General features: G+C 40.5%; 2 protein-coding genes across 4 annotated transcripts in view; one reads left to right on the plus strand and one right to left on the minus strand.

The window, feature by feature from the left end:
- Window positions 1–1,626: 1,626 nt before the first annotated feature.
- On the minus strand, window positions 1,627–7,279 carry LOC147020674 (zinc finger BED domain-containing protein 5-like). Its single transcript, XM_085896205.1, has 2 exons — window positions 6,684–7,279; window positions 1,627–3,524 (listed from the first exon to the last, which is right to left on the minus strand). The coding sequence occupies exon 2, from the start codon at window positions 3,466–3,468 to the stop codon at window positions 1,753–1,755; it is 1,716 nt and encodes a 571-aa protein (XP_085752331.1). The 5' UTR covers window positions 3,469–3,524; window positions 6,684–7,279; the 3' UTR covers window positions 1,627–1,752.
- Window positions 5,975–19,131, plus strand: part of LOC147020675 (plasma membrane calcium-transporting ATPase 2-like) — a 191,334-nt gene continuing 178,177 nt past the window's right edge. For 2 of the 3 annotated variants that reach the window (XM_085896202.1, XM_085896203.1), the window contains exon 1: window positions 5,976–6,141. The gene's annotated coding sequence lies outside the window, so the exon portion shown is untranslated. Of the gene's footprint in view, window positions 6,142–19,131 lie in introns of all 3 variants that reach the window. The other variant, XM_085896204.1, reaches the window with a different exon arrangement.

The following is a 19,131-nucleotide window of genomic DNA, read 5'->3' on the forward strand; positions in this document are numbered from 1 at the left end:
TGATGTACTGCATCTGCAGCAGGCAGGTCTTGAACAAAAAGCACCCTCCCTCTTACAATGTCAGCCCATTCTCCCTTGAACTCATCACATGCCTTCAGTATTTTGTTCTGGAAATCCATTGTTCTAACAGGAATAAATTTATGTTCTGATTTCTTGCCTTTGTATACATCTGGACAACCACACAATACACAATCCTCGTCATAACTGAATGTAGTTTCTTTCGATCTAAGTGTGTGCTGAAGATGATGATCCTGTTCACCAGAAAGTTTACGTTTGTTGTGATACAGGATTGATCTCGGGTTGGTATAGTCACTTCTGCACTTCACATGGACAGACTGGACAGCTGCGACGGTTATATCTTTGCCTCTGGCTTCGCTGGCTTTCAGGATACCATCACATCCCTTTTGTGTTCATGTAACAGTTTGCTCTCCACCTGACACTGTTTTTTGGCAAATTACACAGTCATCCATCTTGATGTTTCACTTCAGACTTTCTGCAAAAAAAATCATCAATAAATCATTCCTAAACCGATCTCACACAGTGTAAAACTTGCAGAGCTACACATTTTTAAGAATCATGGTCATGGATATTTGTATGTAGATCATATTATAACATCAATAGGAGTACATTGGCCTATTTTGTGCTTTACATGACAACAATACAAGTACATCGGTGTCGAGGTAAAAATCGATCCGCGTTTTTGGCCGGGACAGGGTTTGCACTCCACTGAACTCTTGTTGTTTGTATAAACTGGACTAATAGTGACATTTAATATAACTATATGATTCATCCATAACATTTATAACTCATTTTGAAAGCATTTGGATGTATTTCTGTTATTTTGTATTTTCACCCGATACGATTTCTGGAATTTATGGGGGTACGGCTAAACTGTGTCCCTAAAAATATGTTCCACTATTTTTATTTTGGTAGATTTTCAATATGAATCTCCCAGATGTATATGGACTTGGAATAATAATGTCCGAAAACTATTGCAATTTGTTCCGGGTAGATCCACAGGGTGCCTGGACTATAAGCATTATTCCAGCCCATGACCCTAACCACCACCAGGCATTATTCCAGAAGGTTGTTGATAAATTAAGATTTTTCTTTGCATTAATGATATTTTTATGTGAATGCACTCTTGTTTAAATTATTTTCCACATGACAGGAAATGCTGAAACCTCTCTGAAGGTAAGGGGTTGTTTTGTGGTGTTCATTACTACCCAGCATGCCGTGCATCAGTCCACTGAACTGTGGAATTCCATTGTTGAGCAAATTCTAAATTTTGAGAATTTTTTTTAACGTTATGACTTTTTCATTGGTACCTCGTCGTGTGCTGCCTTTTTGGCTGCTGGTTGCATCATTGGTTAGGGGTGCAGCTATGCCGCTGATGCAGTGCCCCTATTCCCGGTATACTGGTTTTCATTTCGCTAACCTCAGAAGGACGAGAGGCTGAGTTGACCCCACCTGGTGTTAATTGAGTGACCAACGGGGCTCGAAGTCAGGACCCTAGGATCCCACACCACCATCCTAACCGCAAAGTCAACACCAGGCTACACCTCATCAGTTATAGCTGAAGTAGTTTTAACTAGAGCGGTGGTTCCCAACCTTTTTCTGATCGAGTACCACTTGGAGGTCCCATACCGTCGCCGCGTACCACCTGGTTCCAGAAAAACTCAATTCGATAAGATATCAATTTATTCACAAGTAGAACACACAAATGAACCAACTGTCATCAAAGAACAAAATTTAATGCGAGGGCTGCCTTTGTTTTTTCTCCACCAGCTGGTCGATGCGGGGCATAACTTTGCTCACAGCAAATCGGAAATCATGCCCGGGCGCAGCAAGACGGTTCTGGCTCTTTGACTTGATGGTAATCATGGCTGAGAACCCCTGCTCGTACTCCCACGTAGAGGGGAAAATCAGTAGCTGGGGAACAACGTGACGGGCTAGTGTTGGGTACGAGGAGGCCATGGTCAGCCAGAAGTTCATAGGAGAGCATTCCTTGTGCTTCGTCTTTGCTGTCTCGTCAGCCTGGATATCTTTGAGCTCCTCTTGTTCCCCGGTCCCGACAGGCAGATCGCCTGGTTCAACGGAAAACGGATTGGTGATGTAGGCACAAACATGTATGTCTGGGAAGTAATGCATCAACTCAGTCTTGAGCAGTGAGAGGTGACGGACGATCTCTTGGGAAAATTCATCATTGGGCTCGCTCTCAAGGGTAGTCAGGAGTTCGAACATTCCGTTGCGTTTGCTCTCCACGTTCTTGAGCCAGAGGTCCAACTTCCGGACAAACGCTCCCAGTTTCGAGATGAAGTCTGAGACAGTGCAGTTGGGCCCTTGGAACGACAGGTTTAACTGGTTGAAGACCCCAAAAATGTCCGACAGGTAGGCCAACCTTGAGATAAACTCCTCGTCCTCCAGATCTTTTTGAAAATAGTGTTCTTTCTCCGTGGAGAATACGAGGAGTTCATCCCTCAGTTCAAAGAGACGCCTCGTCGTATTCCCCCGGGAAAGCCAGCGAACCTCTGTGTGGTAGAGGAGACGGGTGTGGTCGGAGCAGAGATCTTCACGGAGCAGTTTGAACAGCCGAGTATTCAGGGCAGATGTTTTGACGAAATTAACTCTGTTGATTAATCGGTTCAAGCTTGATAACGATTTTGGAGGGAGTACCTTGGTGCTCAGGGCGAATCTGTGCATGAAACAATGGACACCGGTGGCGCTTGGTGACACAGCTTTCACATGGGCTTGAAACCCTGACTTTCGACCGAGCATAGACGGAGCCCCATCTGTCGTGCTTCCGACCAACTTTCCCCAATCCAGTTCATCATGCTTGAAGAAATTATCCAAAAGGTTGAAAACGTCCTTTCCTTTCGTTGTACTGGATAGCTCCTGGCTCAGCAGCAGCTCAGTCTTCGCAGTATTATTCTGTGCGAAGCGAACGTCGACAAGTAGTTGACAGCGGTTGGTGACGTCCGTCGATTCATCGAGTTGGATTGCAAACCCAAACGTTGAGGCTCTCACTCCCGCAATCACTTGGTCAGCAATGTCGCCTGACATTTCCTCGATACGGCGCTGTACATTGTTGTTCGAGAGGGACACACTGTCCAACTTCGCCACCGCCTCCTCTCCAATCACGTGCCTGACCAAGATCTTTGCCGGTGGCATGACGAGAGACTTTGCAATGATATGCGCCTTCATGTTTTTGGCCACCAGGAGAGCGACTTCATAGGATGCTTTGACAATCCCTGCCCCCTTCTGGTAAAACTGGCCAGTCTTGTCCAGGCGCTGCCGCTTCACGTTCTCGCCAAGTCGTTGGAAGTTGCTCTGATCTCGGTCCTTCTTGTCCGCGTGGTTTGTCTCAAGATGACGTCTGAGCAGGCTGGGTTTCATGTCCTCATTGCAAAGGGACTTCATGCAGACCACACACTGCGGAAGAGCTTCTCCTCCACGTTTGATTGCCATGAAACCATACTTTATGTGTGTCGGGTCCTACTTTCGCTTCGGCATGTTGTCAAATCCTGGAAAAAAAAAATAATTAGTCAAGAAATAAATAAAAAAATATAGAAATAAAAAAATAGATAAAGATACAATATAATAACAAGTGAAGGGAAACACAGACGAGAGCTAAGATACCGACACATTCACAGTACGGAGGCAGCGGGAGAACTGCCAGCGACGAGTGTGTGTCAGGGTTCCCAGATGTATCGGGCCAAGTCATTTATTTTTGAAGGTTGAGCCTGAAAGGGCTCGCGGACCACAGGTTGGGAACCACTGAACTGGAGGGTAGATTTGTTGATTCCATGATGACATCTTTTTCATTTAGATCATCACTGCCCTGGATATGCAGAGGGGCATCGATAGGCCTGAAGTTGTCAGGTGTATGTTAGATGCTGATGATTAATTTTGATATTACATTACCTTCTGCATTATTAAATACCAATAATTATCTTTCATCCTTTTTTCTTGTCATTCATGGAAAGCCTGGTGTTGGTTTTGTGGCTCGGGTGGCTGGCTTTGGATCTTAGGGTCCTGAGTTCAAGCCCTGTTAGCTGCTGAATTAATATCTCGTGGGGTTGATTCAACCTGTCATCCTTCTGAGGTTGGTGAAATGAGTACCAGTGTCCTGGTATAGGGGCACTGCATCAGTGGCATAGTTGCACCCAACCAAATGATAGCTACCCTGGCAACCAAGCTGCCATATAGAAGAAGTTGCTTTGGTTCATTATTTTTTCGTTTTCTCTCATTATATTAATTAGATACTCGCAGGGGTACGCATGTACAGGCGTTGCCCAGTACTTTTCTAATCCTGTTGTCATTTTGAAGAAATCAATTTTTTTTGTGTGTTGAGGGGGGGGGGGTGGTGGTGGTGGTGGGGGTGGGATCAAAAACACTTCCCTACACCCACTAAGGAATAGGGTCAGGGATTATTTAATATTACCTTTCACATCGTGACAAAGACTTGGGCACGATAAAGCGATATATAATTTTTTTTCATGCCTCAAGCACTCCCCCACACTCACTGATGAACATCGGAAAGTTTGCCGAAGATCCGCTTGGCCATCATTGAAAAAAATGGCGACACACACATAGACTGACAAACACATAAACACCTGTCTTATGGTATAGATGATTGGGCTGCCAGGATGGCCCAGACTACTCGAGGTATCCACACTTGCCTCAAAGTCGCAGTTGTCTCGCCTGGGTTTGAATCCTGACCCCGCTATAAACTCTCAATTCAGCATTTCACAGGCAAGGTGTTTCATCAATGTGTGTGTGTGTGTGTGTGTGTGTGTGTGTGTGTGTGTGTGTGTGTGTGTGTGTGTGTGTGTGTGTGTGTGTGTGTGTGTCTGTGTGTGTGTCTGTGTGTGTGCGCTGTCCCTCGGATGGACGTTAAACTAGGCGTCCCTTCTGCCAGCATTCCTTGGTGGATGTTGAAGATTCGGTGTCCATCGCGAAGAGTAGGTGAGCTATCGCTGGCACCATGGACAAATTCCAAATTCCTGCCTAAACCAGTAGAGGGCATTGCATCAGCGGCACAGTCGCTCCTTCAGTCAATGATGCTACCCCGCAGCCTTGTGCTGTATACGAACGAACGATATTATTTGTTAACATTTGAATTCACATTTATTTATTTATTCGTATGCAGACTGCAGCTGCTTGGTTGCATCATTTTTTTTTCTAGGGGCACGGCTGTGCTGCTGATGCAGTGCCCCTGTTACCAGCATGCTCCGACTCATTTTTCCGACCTCGGAAGGATGACAGGCTGAGTCAACTCTACCTGGTGTTAATTCAACGGCTGACAGGGGCTTGAACTCAATACCCGAGGATCTTAGGCCAGCCACCTTTACTGTTAAGGCAACACCAGGCCTTGAATTCACATCATACTCACCGATTCTTTCATCAATTTATAGAATAGCATGATAATACATGCATGCCAAGTTTTATATATATATATATATATATATATATATATATATATATATATTTATGTATAAATATATATATATATATATATATATATATATATTTATATATATATATATATATGTATATATATTTATGTATATATATATACATAAATATATATACATATATATAAATATATATATATATATATATATATACATATATATATACATAAATATATATATATATATATATATATATATATATATATATATATATATATATATATATATATATATATATATATATATATATATATATATATATATATATATATATATATATATATATATATATATATATATATATATATATATATATATATATATATATATATATATATATATATATATATATATATATATATATATATATATATATCGTGCACACAAACCAGAATGATGAGTCAAAACAACAAACCCATGCGTGAGTGCTAGCGAGGCTGCGCCCCCAGAGGCTGTGATGCAGAGCGGAATTTAAAGTCTGCTCTGCCCACTCACACGCCCCTCCCCCGTGACATGATCTGGGAGCGCCTCGAGCCACCGAGCAGCAGCAACTGGTGCTCTGAAAATCCACGTGTTTGTATTGTTTCTCTGTACTCCTCGTTGCTCCACCAACACTCAGCCTTGTAAACTTGCCTGCTGATTCAGGAAAAAAACGTCGAGCAAGGTGAGTGAGCAGTTGTGGGGTTTGCTTGTTGGCTCCACGAGACAGAGCATAATAAAGGTCTGATTTGCTGTTGTACTTTAGAGAGCGATCCACGTCTGTTCGGGTCGAGGGAAGCCTCTCTTGCCGGACTGCTGGCATTTCCTGAACATTTTCATATGGATTAGTGTTGTCAGGAAAATGGGGTGTATTTTGCGATGAAGTTTTGTGATACTGCTCAAAAGAGCGAATTATACAGTTTCCACAATTGTCCTCCCTTAGGAGACGGTGAATCATTTCAATTTGTTATAATGCACATATGCCTGTTTCTAAGATGGGGTCATGTCTGTGAGCGCCCCTGGTATCTGGAGGACAATATATGGAACCGGTGAAACGGCAGGTATTTACTTGTACGTGATGTAAGTCGACAGCGGGTCGTGTGAACACCGCTTTTGTGGCTCTCTGTACATGAGAGTCTGAAATACTTCATGATCAGTCATTTAAAAACAGATTTGTGCGTGATGTCAACATTTGTTCACCTGTTCCATGCACATAATGAGCCTTACCTGTTGGGAATGCACTGACACAATGATGTGTGAGCAACTCTCCAGGAGGAGGACGCTGTTGGCACCTTCATTGACGTTGTGACACTGCGTTTATCAGCCATCGAAACATTTGCTTGATGGTACTCGTCATATTCTGATGGATATATTTGTGGCGACAAGGGATGAAGAAAGCCACAGACCGAAATGTGGAAATTTCATTTTGGCCACGGTCCCAAAACAGTGTCCTCAGTATTTTCAAAATGAACCACAGACTCTTTAATGTCCACAAGCCAGTGCTAACAAATTGAATGTCCAGCTATAAAAAGGGACCAAAATAGACATTACATAATTATGTTAAAATGGCTGAATTTTTGACCCCACCCTTTCCCCTCCCACACTTTCCCCTTCCCCGCTCCCACTCCTTCCACACAGTATGCTTCACCCATATCCCTTCCCTCCTTCAATCTTCCCTCAACCTTCTCCAGTTATCTTTCCCTCCTCTACTATTTTCCTATTTCACATTCTTCCACTTGTTCTTTTCGAGTTATTTTCTCATTTCCATTTTCCTGAATTTAACCCCTAACTTCCTCCACCTACAAGATATGTAAATGGTCTCTATACACATACATCACAGACACTTCCTTCTTATACAATCTTCATTTCAATGCAGACATAAACTAGAAGGGCACTCGGTAGAGCGCTTACCTCCGCCACGTAATACCTGATCCGTAAGAACATATCAGGCCCAATACATTCCTGAAATATCATGCTATACAGTACTATATCGTTTTTGGCCCAATCCTTCAATAGTGAAGAATCACTTTATAAATTAAATTATTCTCGTGTCCAGATCCGGATCGGATCTTCACCAAAATCTAATCAGTTTGTCCTTGTCTCACACCCAACCTGTGCACCAAGTTTCATCCGAATCCGTCCACAGCTTTTTAACATATCCTGTTACATATCGGTTTAGCCCGATCACTCAATGGTGAAGAATCACTTTAAAAATTTAAGTAGCTGGATCGGGATCTTCACTAAATTCTAATAATTTTGTCCTTGTCAAACACTTGACCTGTCCACCAAGTTTCGTCCGAATCCGTCCACAACTTTTTGAGATATCATACTCAAAGACAAACAAACAAACAGACAGACAAACAGGGGTGAAAACTTAACCTCTGACCGACCACTTTAGTAGCGGAGGAAATCATGGCTAATGCAGTCAGACATATTATATTCCATCATTGAGCTATACTTAGCCTTTCTGTATGTGCCCATAATCAATCATATATCGCAATATGCATATATATAATTATGCATATGCACAGTGGCCTGCAAAAGTACAAGTTCACTTAAATCAATACCAAGCTTTCTCAAATCACAATTTCAAAAACGATTTTGGCATAATATTTAAGACATGTATCCATATTTTTTAATTTATTATAGTTATTATTGACTGTCACTTTGTTTTAATGGAAATAAATGAAGGGTGAACACATTTTAGAGAAAGTTAAAAATTTATCTGAGCAGTCTGATTTTGCCCTGGAGTGCATCTGTTGGGGAAAATATGAACATTCGGTAAAATATTGATTCAAACATAAACCATAAACTAATTAAATAAATGCCAAGTGGGGTTGAGGCAATTCTCAAGGCAAAATGGAGTCACATTGATTATTGATTTCGAGCAAATACCACCCATTGCTTTGCTGATGGGGGGGGGGGAGAAAAAGAAGGGGGAGAGAGAGAGGAGGGAAGGGGAATGAGAAAGGGAGGGAGGGAGAGTGAGGAGTGGAGGAAAAGAAGACAGTGTGAGGTGAGAGGAAGGGAAGGCACACGTCTGGTGGAGTGTTAATTAAGATTCATACCATCTCATCAAAATGCTTCCATATAGAATAACAGTGAAGATGGAAACAAAATTATGTCCGGAATGCATTTTGTACTGGTCATACTATAAATACCGCTCAAATATGTCAGGAGACAAAACCCGCTGGATGCATTCGGAGACAAACTCCCATCGGGACATAAACACCACCCGGATATGTCCGGAGATAAATACCGTCCGGACATGTCCAGAGACAATCACTGCCTGGACACGTCCAGAGACAAACAGACTCGTGAATCATCAGATTGGAGTCGGTGTGATTACCGACTGCAGTACATACTGTATACAACCCAGAAACCTTGAGTAGCTTTCACCCTTGTTTGGGGGAATTTCAAGAAACAAATTAATAAAACAATGTTGCATTTATATCGATGTTTGAAGGAGATGTGCATAAATATTAATCTTTTATTAATAGCTGCATGTGACGGGTGGAAAAAATTTTTACTCGATAATTTAGAAAATATGGCAAATGGCTTGGAAATCAGGTGTTATCAAATATATTTTGCTTTGAAACTCACAATCTGAAACCATATAACCTTTGCAAAGCACACCCGATAACCAATTGCGTTAGAAACAGTCACGAGTACAAAGAAAAATCTAATAAAACCTCCAATAGATTTTAGATGAAACTTTGCCACCACGTCACCCATAAAAGGCATGGCACTCCCGCGGAGAGTCCCTATACATCCAAATCTACCAATATTTACCTCATCCGTGTGTGCTGTGGACGTACCTCAACCTTGTATAGCAACTGCCAACTGTGCATCCCGATCGGGACACGAACTGAACCGCTATCGACTGTCGGGTGTTCGGCAAGTGGCTTAAGCACTCAAACAAGCACTTCAATGGAATGCCTGGCTTGGCAAGCGATTACCAATTTCCATCAATAAACCCATGCACTCGTAAACGCCCAAGCATGTCTGAATTGGACAAATGAACACTTTTTCTAGAAGTCGGAACTGCTGATAAGTTCAATTCTGGAGCTTAAGTTTTGTAATTCCACTTAGTTTAAGAGATTCTTGAGGTTATTGCATGTGTGGAAATGAAATAAAGCCATGAATGCTGGTGTCTCCAGGCGTTTATAAGGATGGCAATGTATCCAGCGATTCGTAGGTATCAATGAAACTTTATCGTTAATAACTCGTTGTGGCCTGTTCCAAGTCAAGGCATAGTTGAGCAGGCCAAAAAACATGGTGGCTTCAGACCCCAGTGAGGAAACCCAGGATGCGCCTTAAGACCCGATAGAGAGTAGTGACCAAGGATGCACCTGATAAAGGATATAATTAAATAAGGCCGTTAATTATCTTCAAAAGTGGTGTTATATTTAACCCAAACACCCACTTTTCACCCAGGAACTTCCTTCGAGTTCCCTTAGTGTGCATGCAAAATCTCAGGCTGCAAGGTTTCATGGTTTTGGAGTTATGGAGCAGGCACGCACACACACTGACATTTATTAGTATAGGGAATCATGACGATGCAGCCAATCTATACCTGTGTAGATTTCGATAATTATTGTATGTCTGGCAACAATGGTTGGCAGACTGTATGTAAAATGCCATCACAATAACCACACTTTCATGTGCTCTCATTGAAAGCTGTGTTTGTGTTATTGTGATACATACATAACATCATAATGGGTATTTTTAAGCATTAATTGCACTCTTGCAGAGTGGCAAAGAAGCCACCGTCGCCCGACATTGGACTTCATCTATACTGTGCTGTCGGACCCCGACATTCGTGGTCCTGCTCTCCGCGGACCCTGTGTATTTGCAGGCCATAAAGTGTGACATGCTTCTACATTCGTGCCTCATATGTTCATGTTTTTTATACACTTCAAGACTGGTCTCCTATATCCAACACCACTGATATTTATTCAGCCTGGGAATTCTTACACAGAAAAGAAAAACTGCTCTCTCTTAAGCACAGATTCATCCCATCTCTTCTTCATTTATCTTACCCATCCTGCCGCTATTGGTTCTCTGAATTTCCCTTCATATCCATACTTGTAGTAAAGCAGTTATCCTTACTTTTCATGGAGTCCTTTCAAGTTGTGAATATTTTGAGTAGTCATTGTCCTTCCCACTCTAAAATGCAGTATATTCGTGTTTAAACCAAGTACTTAGCTTAAATCAATCTTAAATTAAGCTGTAAAGAATAATAATATGAAGAAGAATTACAATCAGGCTATTTTGCGTCCATCACTTTTGTAGTTAAGCAATGTTGTCCAAAAGTTGAAAGAGTGTTATTGGAAGTGAAATCGTCCATCAATGACTGGTAGGTACTTTTTAGGTTGATACATTTGTATGTTTGTGGATTTATTTGAGAATTTGTGTTGTATTAAACCGATGGAGTGTCTGTGCCATCCCTGAATAGGAAGTATAGCGACATCCTGATTAGTGTTCTTTAAGAGCAATGACCAATGTTGAAAAATATATATATTTCATGGACTTCTTTATGGATGATGTGATTAAGTGTAAAAAAAAACTATAAAAGTGACTCCAGTTAACAAGAAATGCCACTATAAAGGATGTATGCAGCAAATGACACAATGTGTACACAAAACAAAATGGAGGTAAACAGTAAGCTGCAGGGCTCATTGTGGCGTTTTCATAATGTTGGAGAGACCTGCGTAACAGGCTCTGCTAAGTTGAATGCACTGTTGTTATTCAAGGCACCACTAACATCCTGTCATACCACAAAGGCACAATAAGTATTACGTTTTATACGGTTGGGAAGGGAAATGGATAAATGAGAAACCCATTCATTTTGAATTGTCAAAATTTGTTCATCCTTGACACTTCAAAAGATTTTATTTTAAAATAATTATGATGACACAGCCAACCGTCTCATGCAGGAAGTTTTCATTTGGAACAAAGGGGATCTCATACATCTATTTGCTTAACCCACCAAAAATTCCCAGGTTTTTACCATGTCAGGTCTGAACAAAAGGTTTTCTAAGAATGCATTTGTGGATAAAGTGACCCCCAAAAAATTGTTTTCCCCAAACTCCAAATGATTTAGGGGTTACGGCCCCTAAAATTATCGTGCCATACCAAAATCTGTCTATTGACGTTTTGAGAGGTTCATATCTTGTCAATGGATAAAGATAATGAGCTGAAACTTTGAACTCTGGGTAATTTTGACTCAAGATTTCAGAATCCCTCCCCCCCTCCGCCCCCAACAATCACCCAAAACAGTGCAAGTCATCTTTTTCAAGTTAAAGGCATTCCAAAATGACCATTTTGTCCTACATTATTTGATTCTAGTGATTTGGGACTTCACCAAAATCAGCGGTAGTAAGATCTACTACTTGATAAGTGGAATTCCAAGTTATAGATGGATAACAGTTTAGCTAGAAGCATATCCCCAACAACAGGCATGAATCATTCAAATGATCTATAAATGTATGACTTGGATTAAAAATGGATCCACATGAACAATGTGGAAAAGAAACACCCTCCTCCCTCCCCCATTGTAGTGGATATAAAGGACCATCTGTACCCCTTCCCAGTGTATTGAAAATCACATTTTAAAAATAATGTTTTTGATCTACACCTGGACCAAGGTTCCCCTTTGTGGATCTGCAATTCCTTTGATAGCAGATGTGTTTTTTAATCATTATCGGTATATTGTGCAAATATGATTTGAGTATTCACATTTAATTAAAGGCATTTACGATTGATTACTCTTCCTCATGTCTTCCCTGCTCTACTCATGATTGATAACTTTGTAAAATGCTGTGCATGAAATAATTGGCCATTTAGCCATGTAAAAATAAGTAATAAATAAAAGGAGCCATGTGTGTGCCTCTGTGTGTGCATGCAAGTTCCACCCATTGGTTGGACGTTTTCCTGACTCTACCCACAATTTCTATATTCTACCCTTTACAACCTCTTTCACTTACCCTTTAGCATTTACCCTTCAGATTTACCCTTTAGAATTACTCTTTCGAACATTAGAATTACCCTTTGGAATTACCCTTTTGAACCCCTAGAAATTACCCTTGAGAATGACCCTTTAGACATATGCTCTAGAACATTAGAATTACCCTTTAAAATTACCATTTAGAACCCTTAGAAATTACCCTTTAGAATTACCATTTAGACATATGCTCTAGAACATTAGAATTACCCTTTAGACTTATGCTCTGGAACATTAGAATTACCCTTTGGATTTACCCTTTATTATTACCCTCAAGAATATTAGAACTGCCCTTTAGAACGATCGAGAATTACACTTTCGAACCCTTTGGAATTACCCTTCAGAATTACCCTCGACAATTACCCTTTAGAACTACCCTTCAGAATTACCCTCGACAATTACCCTTTAGAATTACCCTTTAGAATTACCCTTTAGAATTCACCTTTAGAATTACCCTTCAGAATTCACCTTTAGAATTACCCTTTAGAATTTCCCTTTTGGAATCACCCTTTAGAATTTCCCTTTAGAATTTCTCTTGAGAATTACCCTTGAGAATTTCCCTTGATAATCACCCTTTAGAATTACCCTCGACAATTACCCTTCAGAATTACCCTTCAGAATTACCCTTCAGAGTTACCCTCGACAATTACCCTTTAGAATTACCCTTTAGAATTACCCTTTAGAATTCACCTTTAGAATTACCCTTCAGAATTCACCTTTAGAATTACCCTTTAGAATTTCCCTTTTGGAATCACCCTTTAGAATTTCCCTTTAGAATTACTCTTGAGAATTACCCTTGAGAATTTCCCTTGATAATCACCCTTTAGAATTACCCTCGACAATTACCCTTTAGAATTACCCTTGAGAATCACCCTTTAGAATTACCCTCCAGAAATACCCTTGAGAATTACCCTTTAGAACTACCCTTCAGAATTACCCTTGACAACTACCCTTTAGAATTACCCTTTAGAATTACCCTTTAGAATTCACCTTTAGAATTACCCTTCAGAATTCCCCTTTAGAATTACCCTTTAGAATTTCCCTTTTAGAATTTCCCTTTAGAATTTCTCTTGAGAATCACCCTTTAGAATTCCCCTTTAGAATTTCCCTTTTAGAATCACCCTTTGGAATTTCCCTTTAGAATTTCCCTTGAGAATATCCCTTTAGAATTTCCCCTTAGAATTTCCCTTTCGAATTTCCATTGAGAATCACCCTTTAGAATTACCCTTTAGAATTTCCCTTTTAGAATCTCCCTTTAGAATTTCCCTTTAGAATTTCCCTTGAGAATTTCCCTTTAGAATTTCCCTTTAGAATTTCCCTTTTAGAATCACCCTTTAGAATTTCCCTTTGGAATTTCCCTTTAGAATTTCCCTTTAGAATTTCCCTTGAGAATTTCCATTTAGAATTTCCCCTTAGAATTTCCCTTTCGAATTTCCATTGAGAATCACCCTTTAGAATTACCCTTTAGAATTTCCCTTTTAGAATCACCCTTTAGAATTTCCCTTTAGAATTTCCCTTGAGAATTTCCCTTTAGAATTTCCCTTTAGAATCACCCTTTAGAATCACCCTTTAGAATTTCCCTTTAGAATTTCCCTTTAGAATTTCACTTTAGAATTTCCCTTGAGAATTTCCCTTGAGAATTTCCCTTTGAATTTCCCTTGAGAATTACCCTTGAGAATTACCCTTTAGAATTACCCTTGATAATCACCCTTTAGAATTTCCCTTGATAATCACCCTTTAGAAATACCCTTTAGAATTTCCCATGATAATCACCCGTTAGAATTACCCGTTAGAATTACCCTTGAGAATCACCCTTTCGAATTTCCCTTTAGAATTTCCCTTTGAGAATCACCCTTTAGAATTTCCCTTTTAGAATTTCCCTTTTAGAATCACCCTTTAGAATCACCCTTAAAATTACCCTTTTAGAATCACCCTTTAGAATCACCCTTAAAATTTCCCTTGATCATCACCCTTTAGAATTACCCTTGAGAATTTCCCTTGAAAATTACCCTTTAGAATTTCCCTTGATAATCACCCTTTAGAATTACCCTCGACAATTACCCGTTAGAATTAACCTTGAGAATCACCCTTTAGAACTTCCCTTTAGAATTTCCCTTTTAGAATCACCCTTTAGAATTACCCTTTGGAGTTATCCTTTAGAATCACCCTTAAAATTACCCTTTTAGAATCACCCTTTAGAATCACCCCTAAAATTTCCCTTTAGAATCACCCTCGACAATTACCCGTTAGAATTAACCTTGAGAATCACCCTTTAGAACTTCCCTTTAGAATTTCCCTTTTAGAATCACCCTTTAGAATCACCCTTTGGAATTATCCTTTAGAATCACCCTTAAAATTACCCTTTTAGAATCACCCTTTAGAATCACCCTTTGGAATTATCCTTTAGAATCACCCTTAAAATTACCCTTTTAGAATCACCCTTTCGAAATACCCTTTAGAATCACCCTTAAAATTACCCTTTTAGAATCACCCTTTTGAATTATCCTTTAGAATCACCCTTAAAATTACCCTTTTAGAATCACCCTTTAGAAATACCCTTTAGAATCACCCTTAAAATTACCCTTTTAGAATCACCCTTTTCAATTATCCTTTAGAATCACCCTTAAAATTACCCTTTTAGAATCATCCTTTAGAATCACCCTTTGGAATCACCCTTTGGAATTATCCTTTAGAATCACCCTTAAAATTTCCCTTTAGAATCACCCTTTGGAATCACCCTTTGAAATTATCCTTTAGAATCACCCTTAAAATTACCCTTTAAGAATCACCCTTTAGAATCACCCTTAAAATAACCCTTTTAGAATCACCCTTTAGAATCACCCCTAAAATTTCCCTTTAGAATCACCCTTTCGAATCACCCTTTGGAATTATCCTTTAGAATCACCCTCGAGAACCCTTTATCATTCACCCTTTAGAACCCCTTCTCTCAAGCACTGCTTTCTCTGCAGAGATTACGCAGGTTTACTATTACAGTATTTCCAACTGTTTTCTCTTAAAATTGTGACATGTTTCTTTGAAGTCGGTTATAGCATGATAGAAGAGCAGAAAGCGTTATATATTCCACTGTTTCACCATGGGAATGCCCGTTTGCCTTTATGAGCGGGAGGAGGGTGAGAGTAAAGATTGGACAGTTTTGGAAGGGGGAGGTTGAGGCTTTGGGGTTGAGGGGTGGAGAACAAAGATGAAACAGAGTTGGGAGGGGGAGGTTGAGGCTTTTTGATGAAGAAGTTGTCAAATTGCATGTGCAAGTTTACTTATCGTAAAAGTGTGCTGTGGATGGTGTGTGTGCGTGTGACTGTAGGGAGGTGACGCAATTACCCTACAGGTAATGTGACAGTACTCTATAAAATTGAGGCAGAAAATGGAAACCTAAAGTTTATGAATTATTTTAAATAAACAATAAAACATGTGAAAGGACAATTTTTGAATATGTAGTTCAGAGTACTTTTTGAATGGACTACATATCACTTAGGCTTTTTTTCCTGCTGTGACATTTCAGCATCTATTTGAATAAATCTGGGAGTAAATCCTCAATGTGGTTATAACCTCTGTAATAGTCTCCACTTTGTTACAGTCCTGGAGCTTTGGAGAAACAGACGATGTGTTGAAATGGCATCCAACACTGATCTTTACCAGGATATGTTTGCCAAGAAAGAGTTGTGTATTGACGTCATCATGTTGGAATTACTGATGCTGTACATTTAATGGTTTCCTCATCATAGTCAACTATGTTCCCAGTGAACTATTTCCGATGAAAAATTAAAACTTGTATGAACTTTCAGGATTGATATTCTTCAAATTTGGTGGAAGAACTTGCTTTGTTATTTAACGTAAACGCATTGTCAGCAACACAAACAGTGCCACTGATATCACTTACAGACATCCACCTGATTTAGTGGTCCACCTTGGAGACGAGCACAAAACTATAATCGATCAATTTTACTTACTATACAGCACTAATAATTATTAGTGCTGTATATTTTAATTATAATTATATTTGATGATAATCAAACTAAAATATGCAATTTGGTGTCTGTCTGTCTGTCTGTGTCCAATGCATTTGGTCGTTACTCATCCAATCTCATCCAAATTGCCAGGGGGGACTAAAGATCATAAGACGAAGGTCGTAGCTACTTGGTTTGGTGGGGCCAACACAAATTCTCTCCGTAAATGAGTACCATGTGGTGCCGCTCCAACCTTACGTTCCGTCTGATGGTGGTTAGAGAGGGGATTATGAGTGATGCTTCAGAGGCATTAACTGGATCATGAGGAAGAGGCCTTTGCCTTATTTTCACACTCGCTTAGCTTATATTACTTTAGACTCGACTGCAAAAGATCCAGAGGAATTCCGATGTTTTATTGCTTTTTCTACCTTGGGAAAATGCCATGTTAATGTGTGTCGATGGCAGCTTGAGTGTTGTTCCATGTATATCATGCTATTTTACAAAGACCGCTTCGAATAACAAAAGCAATCCTTACTACAATTCACGAACTGGTGTGTGTGTGTGTGTGTGTGTGTGTGTGTGTGTGTGTGTGTGTGTGTGTGTGTGTGTGTGTGTGTGTGTGTGTGTGTGTGTGTGTGTGTGTGTGTGTGTGTGTGTGTGTGTGTGTGTGTGTGTGTGTGTGTGTTATTTGTTCGGCTACTCCTACAGTTCTGGCTTGATTACATCCAGACTCACGACATAGGACTGACCCCAATTAATGTTTTGGGGTGTTTTTATGTTTGCTGGTGGTCTTGGAAGTGGGGGGGGGGGGGTGGAGAGAGGACTGGAGGAGGGAATGGTGCAGTATTCCTGTCCCCACGTTTTCCAGTCCCCACGTTTTCCAGTACAGTGAGGTGTTTTGAATTATAAGCCATAGGTATGTTTTTGCTTCATGCACATAACCCAGGTTATTTTTTTTCTGGAGCAATGGAGGCAGCTGTCAGTTACCTATACACCGCCCAAATAAAGGCATGTGTCAAAAGAACATGTTGCATGCTTGGAACAAGATTGCCCGTCGGGTGGGTACTCTACTAGTTATAATAATCCTTACTATAATTCAGGACGGGTGTTTGTTTGTTTTTCGCACTACTCATACATCATTGAGCCAAATACATCCAGACTTGCTGCAAAGGATGAGCGTGACTCCAATTAATGAGTGTATAGGGGTGTGTTTTTTTTAATCTTTGCAGGTGGTCTTGATTGGTGTGACAGTGCGTTGGTTGGGGGGGGGGGACGCAAATTCTCTGTGTTCATGTGTATTGTGTAGCTCCCCTGCAGGTGGGGGAGGGTATTACAAGTGTCCACCATTTACAGTACAGTATTCCTGTCCCCATGTTTTCCAGCACAGTGAGGTGTTTTGAATTATAAGTAGTAGGGATGATTTTGCTTCATGCACATAACCCGGTTTGTTTTTTTTCGCGAGCGATTGAGGCAGCTGTCAGTTACCTATGCACCGCCCAAATAAAGATATGTGTCAGAAGAACACGTTGCATGCTTGGAAAATGATTGCCCATATGGTGGGTACTCTGCGATTAATAATAATCTATCTATAATTCCAGCAGTGTGTGTGTGTGTGTGTGTGTGTGCGTGCGTGCGTGCGTGCGTGCGTGCGTGCGTGCGTGCGTGCGTGCGTGCGTGCGTGCGTGTGTGTGTGTGTGTGTGTGTGTGTGTGTGTGTGTGTGTGTGTGTGTGTGTGTGTGTGTGTGTGTGTGTGACCGCTGTTTCTCGACAACCACTGGTCCGATCTCATTGAAACTTGCCAGCTCCATTGCTGGGGCCCTGAGTATGTGCCTTTTCAAGGTTTGATATTAATTGGACAAGTGCTTCCCAAGTTATGGCCATTTATTTACCAACCAATGACAGGACACGTTGTTGAGGCCATTTATTTACCAAACCAATGACAGGACACGTGGCTGCGTGGGCTGGTGCATGGCCGGCTGACGATGACGTCACGGGCCGTGCCTGTTACGATGGGGTTCAGTGCCTTAGTTACCGTGGCGTAGGAGTGGTAATGGTCAATGGCAGTGAATGTCATGGCAAGCAAAGACAGGGAGGTAAAGTTGATTTTAATTTGGATTTTAATTAACTCTGTGTGTGTAAGTATCACAGCAATTGTTACTTCAATACAAGCGATAATTCGTGGAATGATGTGAGCATTCCATATGGGCACACTACTTCAGGATAGTGATTACTTAGTGTATTCTAATAATTTCTCGATTTCTTATGCGCATTTATAGATAAACACAATGCCCCAATCCAGTCGTCGTTTACGAGAGCGAAGGAACTGATTTTAAGCGATCTTTTACCAGGTTTACCAGGTGTGGTTGTTTGAAAGTTTTTTGTTTGTTTGTTTGTTTGTTTTTGGGGGGGGGGGGGTTACACGTCCGGGCACGCGAGAGCGAAGGAACGGCCTGTGTGGTTGTTTCTGGGTCGCGCTTTGAAAGGTTTTTTTTTTTTCCACGTACTCGTAATAGTAATGATAGTTGGGAGTAATTATATGGATGATTATGTGACCCCTTTGGATGTTCCCATCGGGTGCAGGTGATACTGGTTTCCAAAATTTCAATATGCTTTGCAAATAAGAAATTGTAAGAAAGAATATAAGGTTAAGAAAAGGTATCTGTAACAAAGATAGGATGTTGTCATGTTTACAGCCCCTATCAAA

This window comes from Eptatretus burgeri, chromosome 9 (genome assembly GCF_056783735.1).
Source record: "Eptatretus burgeri isolate ZD-2024b chromosome 9, Ebu_testis_v1, whole genome shotgun sequence".
Lineage (NCBI taxonomy): Eukaryota > Metazoa > Chordata > Myxini > Myxiniformes > Myxinidae > Eptatretus > Eptatretus burgeri.

Bases quoted from the DNA above. Each gene is read 5' to 3' on its own strand.
- LOC147020674 (XM_085896205.1), bottom strand. From the start codon at position 3,468: ATGGCAATCAAACGTGGAGGAGAAGCTCTTCCGCAGTGTGTGGTCTGC.